The 12,500-nt window shown below is 35.0% G+C and overlaps 1 protein-coding gene across 1 annotated transcript in view; it reads right to left on the bottom strand.

The window, feature by feature from the left end:
- Positions 1 to 12,500, bottom strand: part of LOC144956087 (pancreatic lipase-related protein 2-like) — a 20,645-nt gene that overhangs the window by 2,190 nt on the left and 5,955 nt on the right. Inside the window, exons 3-8 of the mRNA XM_078886435.1 lie at positions 12,090 to 12,256; positions 11,416 to 11,544; positions 9,687 to 9,830; positions 2,589 to 2,688; positions 976 to 1,089; positions 246 to 320 (exon numbers count right to left, since the gene is read on the bottom strand). Coding sequence (XP_078742561.1) covers positions 246 to 320; positions 976 to 1,089; positions 2,589 to 2,688; positions 9,687 to 9,830; positions 11,416 to 11,544; positions 12,090 to 12,256 — 729 coding nt within the window. The remainder of the gene's footprint in view (positions 1 to 245; positions 321 to 975; positions 1,090 to 2,588; positions 2,689 to 9,686; positions 9,831 to 11,415; positions 11,545 to 12,089; positions 12,257 to 12,500) is intronic.

The following is a 12,500-nucleotide window of genomic DNA, read 5'->3' on the forward strand; positions in this document are numbered from 1 at the left end:
CTTAGGTTATTTTAAACTTCCCTGGAATAGAATTTGAAAACCCATTTCCCCTATCGGGACTGAACACATGGTATAAAAAACATCTTTCGACATTAAATCTCTGCAGAATAAGATTAGAAATGTATAATTCTATAGCCCGGTTTATATCCGTTAGCTGCACTGAAGGAATAATAAAATATTTTATTGACAAATTGACTGTTTATACCTCTGTAAAAGTACCGTCAGAATTGAATTTTAAAATTTACCTCTACATCTAGGTTGGTTGTAGCCTCCATTAACATAAAAATCAACGTGGCCAATGGCCTTCAGGATACCCCAGCCTGTTTGACGACAGATGTAATATGTTAGTGGTGGTAGTTGTGGTGGTAATGATGACGATGAAGATGATGATGATTATGATGATGATAATGATGATGATGTCGACGACCTGGTAGTGGAGTTGTGGTGATAGCGTTGGTCGTAGTGGTGATAATGATGAGGAGGATGATGATGATGGTGACGGCGAAGATAATGACGACGACGACGACGATGATGATGATGACGATGATGATGATGATGATGATAATGATGATGATGATATCGATAATGATGGTGTTGATGATGATGATGTGTTAAGTATGATGATGATGATGATGATGATGGTGGTGACGGCGAAGATAACGACGACGACGACGACGACGATGATGATGATGATGATGATGAAATCGATAATGATGGTGTTGATGATGATGATGATGATGATGTTGATGATGATGATGATGATGATGATGATGATGATGATGATGATGATGATGATGATGATGATGACAAAGATGATGATGACGCCGACGACGACGCCGACGATGAAAATACGGTGAAAATTAGAGAAATATCATAAAATGCAATTTAAAAAATCATCCCAATAATCAGCCTGTATCGACAGGGGATCGTGGTGATGGAAATGGTGGTAGTGACGACAATGATGATGATACTTACCACCCCCTCCTGGAACCGCATCCGTATGAATAGCATCGACAAATCTAGCATCTGTCTTATCTAGTCTATAGCTTTCTTGGTTGTCCTCGAACTCCGGGCCGGCTGTATCGAGCCCTGAGAATGGACATGCTATTAGTTTGACAGAGAGATACATCCACCACCCACTACCATTGACTTCTAACAAAACAATGACTGCCACTCCTCATGCATTTTGCCAATGAAGGGAAACAAACGTTCTTTACTTACATATTTACTTTCTTTCTACTTACGTACGTATTTCTTTTCGTTCTACTTACTTACATATTTACTTTCTTTCTATTTACATACATATTTACGTGCTTTTTACTTACTTACATATTTACTTTCTTTCTACTTACGTAAGTATTTCTTTTCGTTCTATTTACTTACCTATTTACTTTCTTACTGCTAACTGACATATTTACTTTCTTACTACTTATTTACTTTCTTATTACTTTCTTATATACTTACTTTCTTACTACTTACTGACATATTTACTTTCTTACTGCTTACTTACATATTTACTTTCTTACTACTTACTGACATATTTGCTTTCTTACTACTTATGTACTTATTTACTGACATATTTACTTTCTAACTACTTACTTACACATTTACTTTCTTACTACTTACTTTCCCTTCTAACTACTTACTTACTTACATATTTACTTTCTTATTGCTTGAGCTTGAGCTTTTTTGTTATATAGCCCAATATCCACTAAATGTACTCAATGCGCCTTACAAGGGGTCCCTAGCCAACATTAATCACTCAACATGTATTACTAGTCATGATGTCTGTTAGGCGGTATTACAGTTGTTTTCGGACAGATACAACGCTGTTAAAGACTTTCCCATATGAGGACGAGTCATACCACTAGACCACATAGCCACACAACCGAGTCTGTCCAATGTTTGACAGCTTCCCCCAAATCTCCGACAGGTTCCTTCCTAAGTTTTCAATAGCAGAGCCCCGGTTACAGATATCCTCACCCTTAATTATTGACAAGACTGTGTTACCCAATATCACTGAATTGTCATAATACACTACATGCTCATAAAGTTGTAAATGATATCCAGTGGTGCAAATATTAAATCCGGAGTAGTTCTGTGCATATTACGACCTTGTAGGTCCAACTCCTTGCTTGCCTAAAAGGCTGGCTGTTTTTTTATTTGGGGGATGGGTTTTCTTCCCTTATACTTTTCTCTCTGCTTTGTCTGGCACTGTTTCATATGCACTTTAAAAAATATTTACCTTACACCAGCGCCTTCTCCCTAATATGTCACTTGGATAATAATATATATGTAAAATTATGATATAATATAAAATATAAGGCTTAATGTTGATAAAAGATGAGGATAAGAACAAAGTGAGGATCAATAATTGGAAGTGTTTGCTCTTCATGACCACTTGGTTTGTTATTTAATTTGTGTTCATAAGTTAATGTCTGTCTGTGTTAGTTTTAGTAGAGATCTTAATGCCAGATAATTTATACCGTTTAGATAGATAGAAATGATACTTGTAATATTGGATCAAGTGGTCCACATGGAGAAAGGAATCAACTAGTTAGTCATCAAAAAGTCATGGAAGCCGCTACCTGTTATTCTTCCAATTAATGAAGTCTTTAACCTGTGGACCTCCTTTCCAGCAAACCCACAGACATGAGCCCCCAGACTATAGCCAATGCAGTGCACTCTCTGGCAAATGATATAAATATGAACGTCTGAAAGGGGCATTTTCACGTCTTTTCCATGCCCGATAGGCTTCACATTTCTTCAACTATTCCCCAAGCGGGCTGCATGGGTCCAAATCTCTTTTTCATACTTAACAATTCGTTTATTACAAAGGCTTTACTATAAAGAGGATGAGGATGAAATAATTGTTGCTGAAAATAAAGTACATCGCTTCATTTCTGCATCTTCGTCCTCTTCTACGCTTAAGTTTGGCTTTCTTATAAATTCCGTCAATGCCACATATAACCAAGTACTCATTAACACCTGTTGTGTGTGGTAGTGGCTAAAGCGCCTTATCCGAGGAAAAGTACAACCCACGGGGCCAAAGCAAACAACCATCACCATTGGGTTACTGATCAGCTCATAACATTTGATTTGTAACATGACAAGACAAAAAAAACCGTACCGTTGTGATGAAACAAAATTGACGTCACTCAGCTCTTTGTTATTGTTTTTAACCAGCCTTGTTATGAGTAGTTCTCACTAAACGTTCATGGTTACACATTGATTTGTGTGTTGGTATGTTACTGAGGTATTGCGTTTATCCATAAGCTCATCACATCCCCCAGCCGGATATAACGTACCAACACACAAAACTATGTGTAACCTTGGATGGTTGTAGCCTGAATGATCGAATTTAGTGAGAACTACTCATAAAAAAGGCTGGCTAAAAACAATAACAAAGAAGTGAGTCGTTATACTCTTCAACAGTCGTAACGTCACTTCCTTCCTAATGACTCATGGTTGCAGTAACACTGGCTCTAAACTATCGGAACAATGGCGGACGCCGTATGAAATATTTCTCCGCGAGCATAAAAGCGTATCCAGAGGAAAAAAACCACATAAATTTGATCATGTTTTGACTTTTACACATTCTGATCACAAGGCATATGAAAAGTTCTAGCCAGCATGAAAAATAAAAAGTAAAAAAAGTAAAAAGTTTCTTTGTTTAGAACCAAGATGGCCGCCGTTGCCGGGCGGCGTGACATCAGACTATTGAATCGTATTTAGTTCTACCTATATATAGTATGCGCTTGTCTAAGAAGCTCACAACATTGCCACCCGGAAGTATAACGGACCAACACACAAAACTATGTGTAATCTTGAGCGTTTACAGTTTAGTGAGAATTACTCATGAAAGCGGATGGCAAAAAAGAATAACAAAGACATGAGTGACGTCAACTTCATTCTATCTATATCCGACCGGTGGATGTTATGAGGTTTTTTTTGTTTTTGGCTAAACGCATAGCATCAATAGACATAGAAATCGTATTCAGAAATAAAGATGGGAGAATCAAGCTGCGATGTCTAATCCAGACCCCGGAGCCCAGTGAACCGGGCTTTCGTAAAGATCAAGTATGTGTCTCAGAGCCATCTAACAGTTGCCTCGGTGTCACATCAAACAGCTTGTCGGCTAAATTGACGTACTCTGAAAAAAACAAAAACACGTTTTTTTAAATTTTAGGTCAGAAAACTCGTCATTCAAATATCGATCGATTAAAATAACCTTGCCAAAAACTCTTAAACATGAAACTTCCGTCAACAATGTATATACGTGTTTTTATAGGAACACACCATTAAATGTGTTTGAACTTCTATAATTAACATCGGAAACCCTGTCAGTGGGCTGCGAAGAGGTTTCGGTTTTCTGAAAAATGCTTGACCTGTCAATTACCATACTCAAGAAAATCTCGTATTTAAAAATTTGGACAGAAAACTCGTTCTCCAAACATCGATCGATTCGATTGACCCTCATCTTGACAAAAACTCAAACTTTGGACTTCCCGAGAAGAATGTTTAGAAAGAGTGCGTCGATAAAGCGAACAGTCAAATTATATATATATATATATATATATATATATATATATATATATATATATATATATATATATGTATATGTATATGTATATATATATATATATATGTATATATATATATATATATATATATATATATATATATATATATATACATGAGAACGATGAAGAATGGTCATGATAAAGAGAATGATAAAGAGGAGAAATCAATCTGCATCGGGTTTGCTGAGAGAAATCCACTGGCTTCCCGTTGAAAAACGTATATAATATTGTTGCGTTGGAAATCACTGGAAAGTGGGCGGAAAGAAAAACGCCTCCAGCTTCTGCTCCGAACAGTACATTCCAACAAAACAGCAGTAAATCTACCACAATATTTCTCTAAACAACACTGTACCTCCATAAGAAATTATCATGGCAGTAAGTTTACAACCCCAACACACAGAACCAACAAATATAAAAACAGTTTCTTCCCAAGAACCATCACGGAATGGAACACTGTCCCACCAGAAATCCTAGATATACCAACAACAACAAATTTGGTCAACTGACTTACTTGACTTAGATGCCTTTCGCGTCTCGACCGAAAGATCGGGTCGCCTTGGCTGTTTCCAGTATTTCCTGTGTGAGGTGTCTCCAATATTGCCGGTCCTCTGCTAGGGTTCTCAGATTTTCAAGGTCCCCTGCCGTTATGAGACTAATGCTTTGTCCAAGTGTTGTGAGGTTTTTGTTTAGGATCACAGGGAGTGTTGTGATCGGTCTTCCTCTGAAAAGGTTCCCGTGTTTTTGGAAATATCCCGACATGGCTTGGTTAGCTGGTATGTTTTTGTCCCTGCGTAGTATGTGACCGAAAAGTTGCCATCGTTGTTGTAAAATGTCAAGGGAGATTGGTCTTTCTTTTGTGATCTTATAGAGTGATTCATTTGAGATCTTTTTTGGGTATTTGATGTCCAGTACCCTTCTTAGCTGTGTGCGATGGAAGGCATCCAGATGTTCTTCTTCGGATTTTGTCAACGCCCAAGTGCCGCAGTTATACAGAAGTACCGGTTTTACAAGAGCACGGTACAGTTTCAGTTTGGTTTTTCTCTTTATTTTGTCACCTCTAATCCATACATTGGTGAGTTTACTGAGTGCGGCGTTTGATAGCTGTTTTCTTCTTTGTACATCCTCGGTGTCTCCAATTAGTGAGCCGACTTTTTTTGTTCTTTTCCATTCCTCTTTGTTCCTCGATATTGTTGTAAATTCGGTTTTATTGGCATTGACTTGGAGGTTATATTTCATGAGGGTATTTTGTATGATGTCTATATTTGCTAGTGTTGATACAATAAAATCTACATCATCTGCATAGGCGATTTCTCTAGGGATTGCATTCTCACTATGAGTCGTTGGTTTTGGACTGACTTTTCGAACTTCTTTCAGAGCGTGTTCTAAGTATATTGTGAACAGAATCGGGCTCAGACTATCTCCTTGGGGGGTCCCGATGTTACTTTCGAACTGCGTCTGTTTTGTGGCCCCGTATATCCTTGGTTGTATCTTTGTGTTGCTGAGGAGAAATCAACTATTAATTATCAACTATTGGTCAACTATTAAACATTTATCTTTCAACTCAATAACACAATAATGGAGAAAGCCACCACAATTGTATAAAATGTGTATTGATGGGCATTCCGCCTTTTGCAGATAAAGACGTTGAACTTGAACTTGAAGATTTGTACTATTGTTTTTAAATCACTGCACTCTGATTGTCCTGGATACATTAATGACATGCTTAAATTCGACGTCCCAGCCAGAAATCTGAGATCAAAGTCGGATAATCACATTCTTGTGAAGTAAAACATGACTCGAAAAATTGGCTAGCATCCGTTCGAATATTTGGCACCACTTACATGGAACTCCCTTCCAAGATATATCAGAGACAGCAATGATGCAGAATTCTTTAAAATAAACATCTTTAAACGTTTCATTTTATAGTCAGATTTTTTATTAATGGCGCGTGTTTTTCTGGTTTTTCTGAGCTGTCCCTCTATCAAAAGTTGTAAAAATTTGTGTCAACCTCTGAATCAATTTGTCTTAACTGAATCTAGATTTTGGATCGTATTGATGCCATATTTAAAAAAAAAAAATTCTTCTTTAAGACATATAAAAAGCTACTTTAAAACAACTGACATAAAATTAGAGATTTTACACTGTAAATAAATGAAAAAAGTTACGCACCACAAAGTCCAGAAAATTTGTGCTGACGTAGTGATTATGAGTTCACGTCATACTTCTTTCCAAATAATAATAATTCGCTTTAAGTGTTATAAACATACCACTTATGTAGTTTGTATTAAATTTTGAATTTATTATTTATGGCATATTATCTTCATCATGTCGCAATTATGAAATCTCTCGCTTTAAATCATTTGAAATAGTGATTGTATACTCAATATTGTCAAATTAACAAACACTGTTTACATAACTTTTACAAATCTTTGTCTATGCATGAACGTTTCACAGGGCCTATCAAAATGCTAACTATACTCCTTAGAAAAAAAAAAAGAACTGAAACAGAAACAGCTTTCAAAGCAGCCTGTCTAATCCGGGAGTTTTGACACGAGGTTGCGCGACTTCCCCCATATCACTGTGAGCGCAATCCAATCGAGGTCAATGGGCCTAAATTAGCAATGACTATGAAAATTTTTGTTTTCTATTTTTGTAGGAAATACTACTATTAAATCAAAGCCCTATCTCCACTGAGTAAAAATCTTTTTGAATTTTGAAAATCCATTAATATATAACAAAGTTATGCAGTTTCAAAGATGTCATTTATTTGGATGACTCACAAAGAGAAAAAAATACGGAAAATATTGAGCGCTTTTTCTGCGTTTTATTCTGGTTTGTGCCTGTATCTCGCCTTAAATACGTGGAATTAGATATTAAAACTTGGCAATTTTATGGCAAAATTATCAGAAAATATGATGAAGACATCAGAAGAGTTCTAACTTGTATAGTTTTCGATCTGTATGGCTAGGGTCAACTATACATTTGTTTTATACATAATACATAATATTGATCATTTGGAACTTTTCCGAAGTGTAATCTTGTGTCTACAACCAATACAAATGACACGAAAAATGCCTGCTGAATTATTATCAATCAGTCCCGTGAGACCATGGCTTATGTTAGTTCTAGTATTTATTTGAGAGAGAGAGAGAGAGAGAGAGAGAGAGAGAGAGAGAGAGAGAGAGAGAGAGAGAGAGAGAGAGAGAATGTGTTAATCTACTATCCCTATGACATAACAATGAAACAATACCTCAACTTAAAAAAAGCGCGCGAGGATTTGTGTGATCCGTCGGCGCGAACAAGGTTGCCAGATGTCATTTTCGTGTCGCGCGATGGTGGAGCAAAATGGCCGTCTCCATATTTTCACTCATTGAAATGCAACTTGGGTTGATGTTTTGTGCGAATACGGGAAAAGCACTTATCATAATCGAATGAAATTTGAAATATAAATAGAAGAAATGTGCATATATAACCTTATGAGCGACAAAATCTCTCCTCTTTGTAGTTTTAGAAATATTGTACTCCAAAGAGTAAAAATCTATTTTTAACGGTCTTCTGGTAATCGTACGAGTTTTATCGCTTGACATAATATAAAATGACCTCTTTTCTAACTGTGTGCCAACTTTCAGTCATATTCAATTATAAACAGCGTCGTAATTAATTTTTAGAAATAGCATGTACGAAACGGCTTCGTCCCATATTTTGTCGCGAATTTGGGCACTTCGTGAGCGAAAAGGAGGCCCAAAGAATTGTGCGGGATAGTCATTGCTACCTCAATAGAGGGAAAGATTGAGAGGAGGAACACCAAATTTACTCTCACCGACGAGGCAATAAATGATAAAGAGGAGACTGAGAAAAGGCATGCCTCAACCTTCGCAAACTAGAAGAAAATAACATTTCAATCGATAGTGTGATGCTCGGAATCTTTCTGTAGTCCTTTAATTTCTCCTTTTCATTATCCTCGTCATCAGACTGTGCTGATTGACGTGTCTTGGTTGTTGTTGTTGTAGTTGTTGTTGTTGTTATTGTTGAACACATATTTGTGGAGACACTGTCTCATAATTGATGAATTTTTACTTTTGACCAGTCTACATAAATTTATGTAATCCTCTTTGGCATAAACAACGCTATTTCTCAAACTTTTGCAATCAAAATTATATTGGAAGCGCGTTATCTTCTCTTTCCTTTGTATTCACCAGTAATTTGCATTGATAGTTATAAAATGTAGATGTCTCATAGTTAATAATTGCCATTCGTTGCTTCATATTCAAATACTGCACGTTTATCGTTTAAGCTTCAATTAACCGAACACTCCAGTTTAAACGAATTCCTTCAAAATGGATATACGGAAAATTCATAATTTTGGTCATGTAAATCTTCCATGAGTTCCGATGCTCACCTGTTATCGATTTTAATATAGCTGTAATAAACGAAATCCTTTCCTATTGTTTTAAAATTCATGAAAAAATATGATTTTTTAAAGACAAATTGATTCAGAGGTTCATACAAATTTTTGCAGCTATGCATTGGAGGGCAGCTGAGAAAAGAAGAAAAACACGCGCCATTGATTTAAAATCTGACTATAGTATTATAATGTATATATATATATATATATATATATATATATATATATATATATATATATATATATATATATATATATATATAAAACATGAGAAAGAAAGAAAATGACTAATATTACGCATAATTAAAACATATTTAGTTTCAATTTTCAGTTATGTATGTAGTTTATAGATCATCAAAAAGCCCTTGGTGGCGAGAGTAAAAAGAGGGCTTTGACAAGTATGATGCTCTTATCAACATAAAAATAAATGGCGTAACCTAAAAAATGAAATGGCGTTTTTATAAAAAGTTTTTTTCCTTTGTCATTTTCTTTTTTTAAAATCATTTTTTTAATATTTGCGTTGTTTTGTTTTAAACGGATATATCATTTTTCTTTCTCTCCTTTGTTTTCTGTTGCATTTTCATTTCTTTCATTTTAAGTTTATTTTTCTTTAGTTTTCGTCGAAATTTAAAAATCCTAGACTCGTAAATTCGTTTTGTATTATTTTCCCGTTAAAAAGTGAAGTTATTTGTTGTTACCTGATAAAAGTCCCCGTGGAAGCAATACATTGTGGTGATCAGCTGGCCAATCATTACGCCCACCGACATGGTATTTGCACAGGCTTGAATGTATTCTGGCGCTGCCCCGATTGCCCAGTCCACTACGATTATGTTCATGTCACTCTGTACATTACAATGTATATATATATATATAGATATATATATATATATATATATATATATATATATATATATATATATATATATTATAAAACACACACACAGAGAGTGTGTGTGTGAGAGAGACAGACAGACACACACACACACACACACACACACACACACACACAGAGAGAGAGAGAGAGAGAGAGAGAGAGAGAGAGGTAGAAAACAAAAACCACGAAATAAAAATGCTCAACGTTAATATATAGTAGCGGTGTATATATAATTTAAAATATCTAAATGATAATTATTTCCTCCTACATATCTGTCTTTTGCAAAACATTATACGGGGAGTGTAATTTGTTGATGTAATTGTTGTTATTATTGTGTCTAGTTGAATTGCACTTCCTGTAATTTTGTATTACGTTTTGATCGTTGATGGCTCAAAAGATTCATCTCGATCTATGTTAATTTTGACAACAGAGAAGTAAAATAAAGCTTTTAGCCTTTATTTCTCCGCAAATATTATGGGTTCTCCACTAGTATTTATATATATATATATATATATATATATATATATATATATATATATATATATATATTTATACATATATATATATATATATATATTTATACATATATATATATATATATATATATATATATATACGTACGTACACACACACACACATACAACACACACACACACAACACACATACACACTCACACGAACTTAAAACATTCCGTGTTGAGTATTCCTCTCTCTGGGTCTGGGGCCTAAAATAACGGGCAAAGATAAGGAATGAAGAGAGCAGTTTAAATGTTGATAAAATCTATAGAATTAACAAAAAACGATTCGGGGACAAAAATGGATTCCAAGAGAAAACCAATTATATACCAATATTTGGGAAACAATAGATGGTCTTTTAATCCTTGCCTTTTCTATCGACTCTGTATTGAATTGTAAGCTTCAATTTATTTAACGAAGACAGATACTGTGGACGAATCGTCTCTAGTGTTTCATTCATCCTGTTTTGTTGATAAAGGGGAAACCCGAAACATTCACAGTATCTGTCTTCGTCCAATAAATTGAAGCTTACAATTCAATACTTATCGTTATTTTTTGTTTCTGATTCATTAAACTAACAACCTACATGACAATTTTCGTCACCACCAGACCATCTAAAGCAACATAAACAATGGAATTCATTCTATGATTTTGGAAGCGCATAAAATGAGAATGATAAGTGTACAAGTGGCTTTTTACAGAATGTTTAAGTGATAATAAGCTGCTGGAATCTATGGATTGTAAAAAGTAATTTACAGCTTCGAAAAAGATTAAAACAGCACACGTGGAACATTACGGGCTCAAAACCGTTCTTCAGTCAAGAAGAAAAACAATAGTTAACGCTAATACATCACTTAAAGTTCAGACAGACGGCCAAGAGGTACATGGAACGTCTTGTTGGCAAGTAATCAGATCTTGAAAAGTTCCTTTTTCGAAGCTTTTCCATTCATTTTTTGTTCATTGTTATTGACGGAATGGTAATTTTCATCCACGTAAAATAATATATTCTACTCATCAATCCTTTTATCTTGTCTCACCTTTTCGAGGAGAGAATTTTTAATTCTTTCATTCATCGGATGACTCGAGCTTCCTCCATATCCGTGGATTAAAATTTTGACAGGAAGATGAGGGTTATAGTTGCTGTGTTTCAAACTGTCGTCATACGCCTGGAAGTTCAATCGAAAATGTACTTTACCAAGGTACAGATGAATATGACATTAATTCATTCGTTCATTTTTGTTATCAGTTCAAAGACGGGTTTGCTTATTTGTAATTTTTTTCTGTCTCGTTTTTCAGTTTTGATCATTTTTTATTGTTTGCATTTTTCTCTGTTTGTCTCAGCAAATTATAGAGATAAACAATCAGATCAAAAGAAAGAGCAAACTTTGCATCCAATGAACAAGGAAGTCTTCCTAAACCAATCATGGATATTGTTTAATTATTTAATTGTTTAATTATATATTTATATATATATATATATTATTTTTGTAAAATGTCTATGGATGTCTAAATCACGAATATAAAAGATATTGATATATTTGCAAGTTTGTCAAAACATTTTAACACGACTTCAAACAAATTCAGTTGAAAGAATTACTTTGGCTATAAGTCAGATTGTACAAGCACGATCATAAGGGTATAGACTCAATTTTACTTTATGCATAAAGCTTCAGGTATTAAATTAAGCCTTCTTTCTCCAAGTTGGTCATACCTGTATCATCTGTGCCTCGTTGACATTTTGCCCAGTGTATAAATAAAACTTGACATCCATTCCAGTCGGGCACCATGGTTTGACGGATGAATTGGCGAAATTGGAAAAACACACATCACCTTTCGGTAGTTCTGTCCCGTTGCAAAATTTGCAGTTCGGTTCACTTCCTGTAGGAATTAAACCAGGATACATCAGAGAGAAGCGCTACTTCTTGCCCCTGTGGTTTGGTTGACCAAACCTCTGCGGTTAGTCCAGATGATTAATTGATTAACCGGCTTTGAAAACTCATTAAACCGAGAAGTGCTGCACTATTCTCTAAACAATGATCAAGATACGCAAACTAGGGATGAATCAAACAAAGTTTTAACTAGATCTAAATTTCATGTTTTAAAAAATTAACCGTATTTTATT

Source organism: Berghia stephanieae, chromosome 10 (assembly GCF_034508935.2).
Source record: "Berghia stephanieae isolate SIO BIC M18660-M18661 chromosome 10, UCSD_Bste_1.3, whole genome shotgun sequence".
Taxonomy (NCBI): Eukaryota; Metazoa; Mollusca; class Gastropoda; order Nudibranchia; family Aeolidiidae; genus Berghia; species Berghia stephanieae.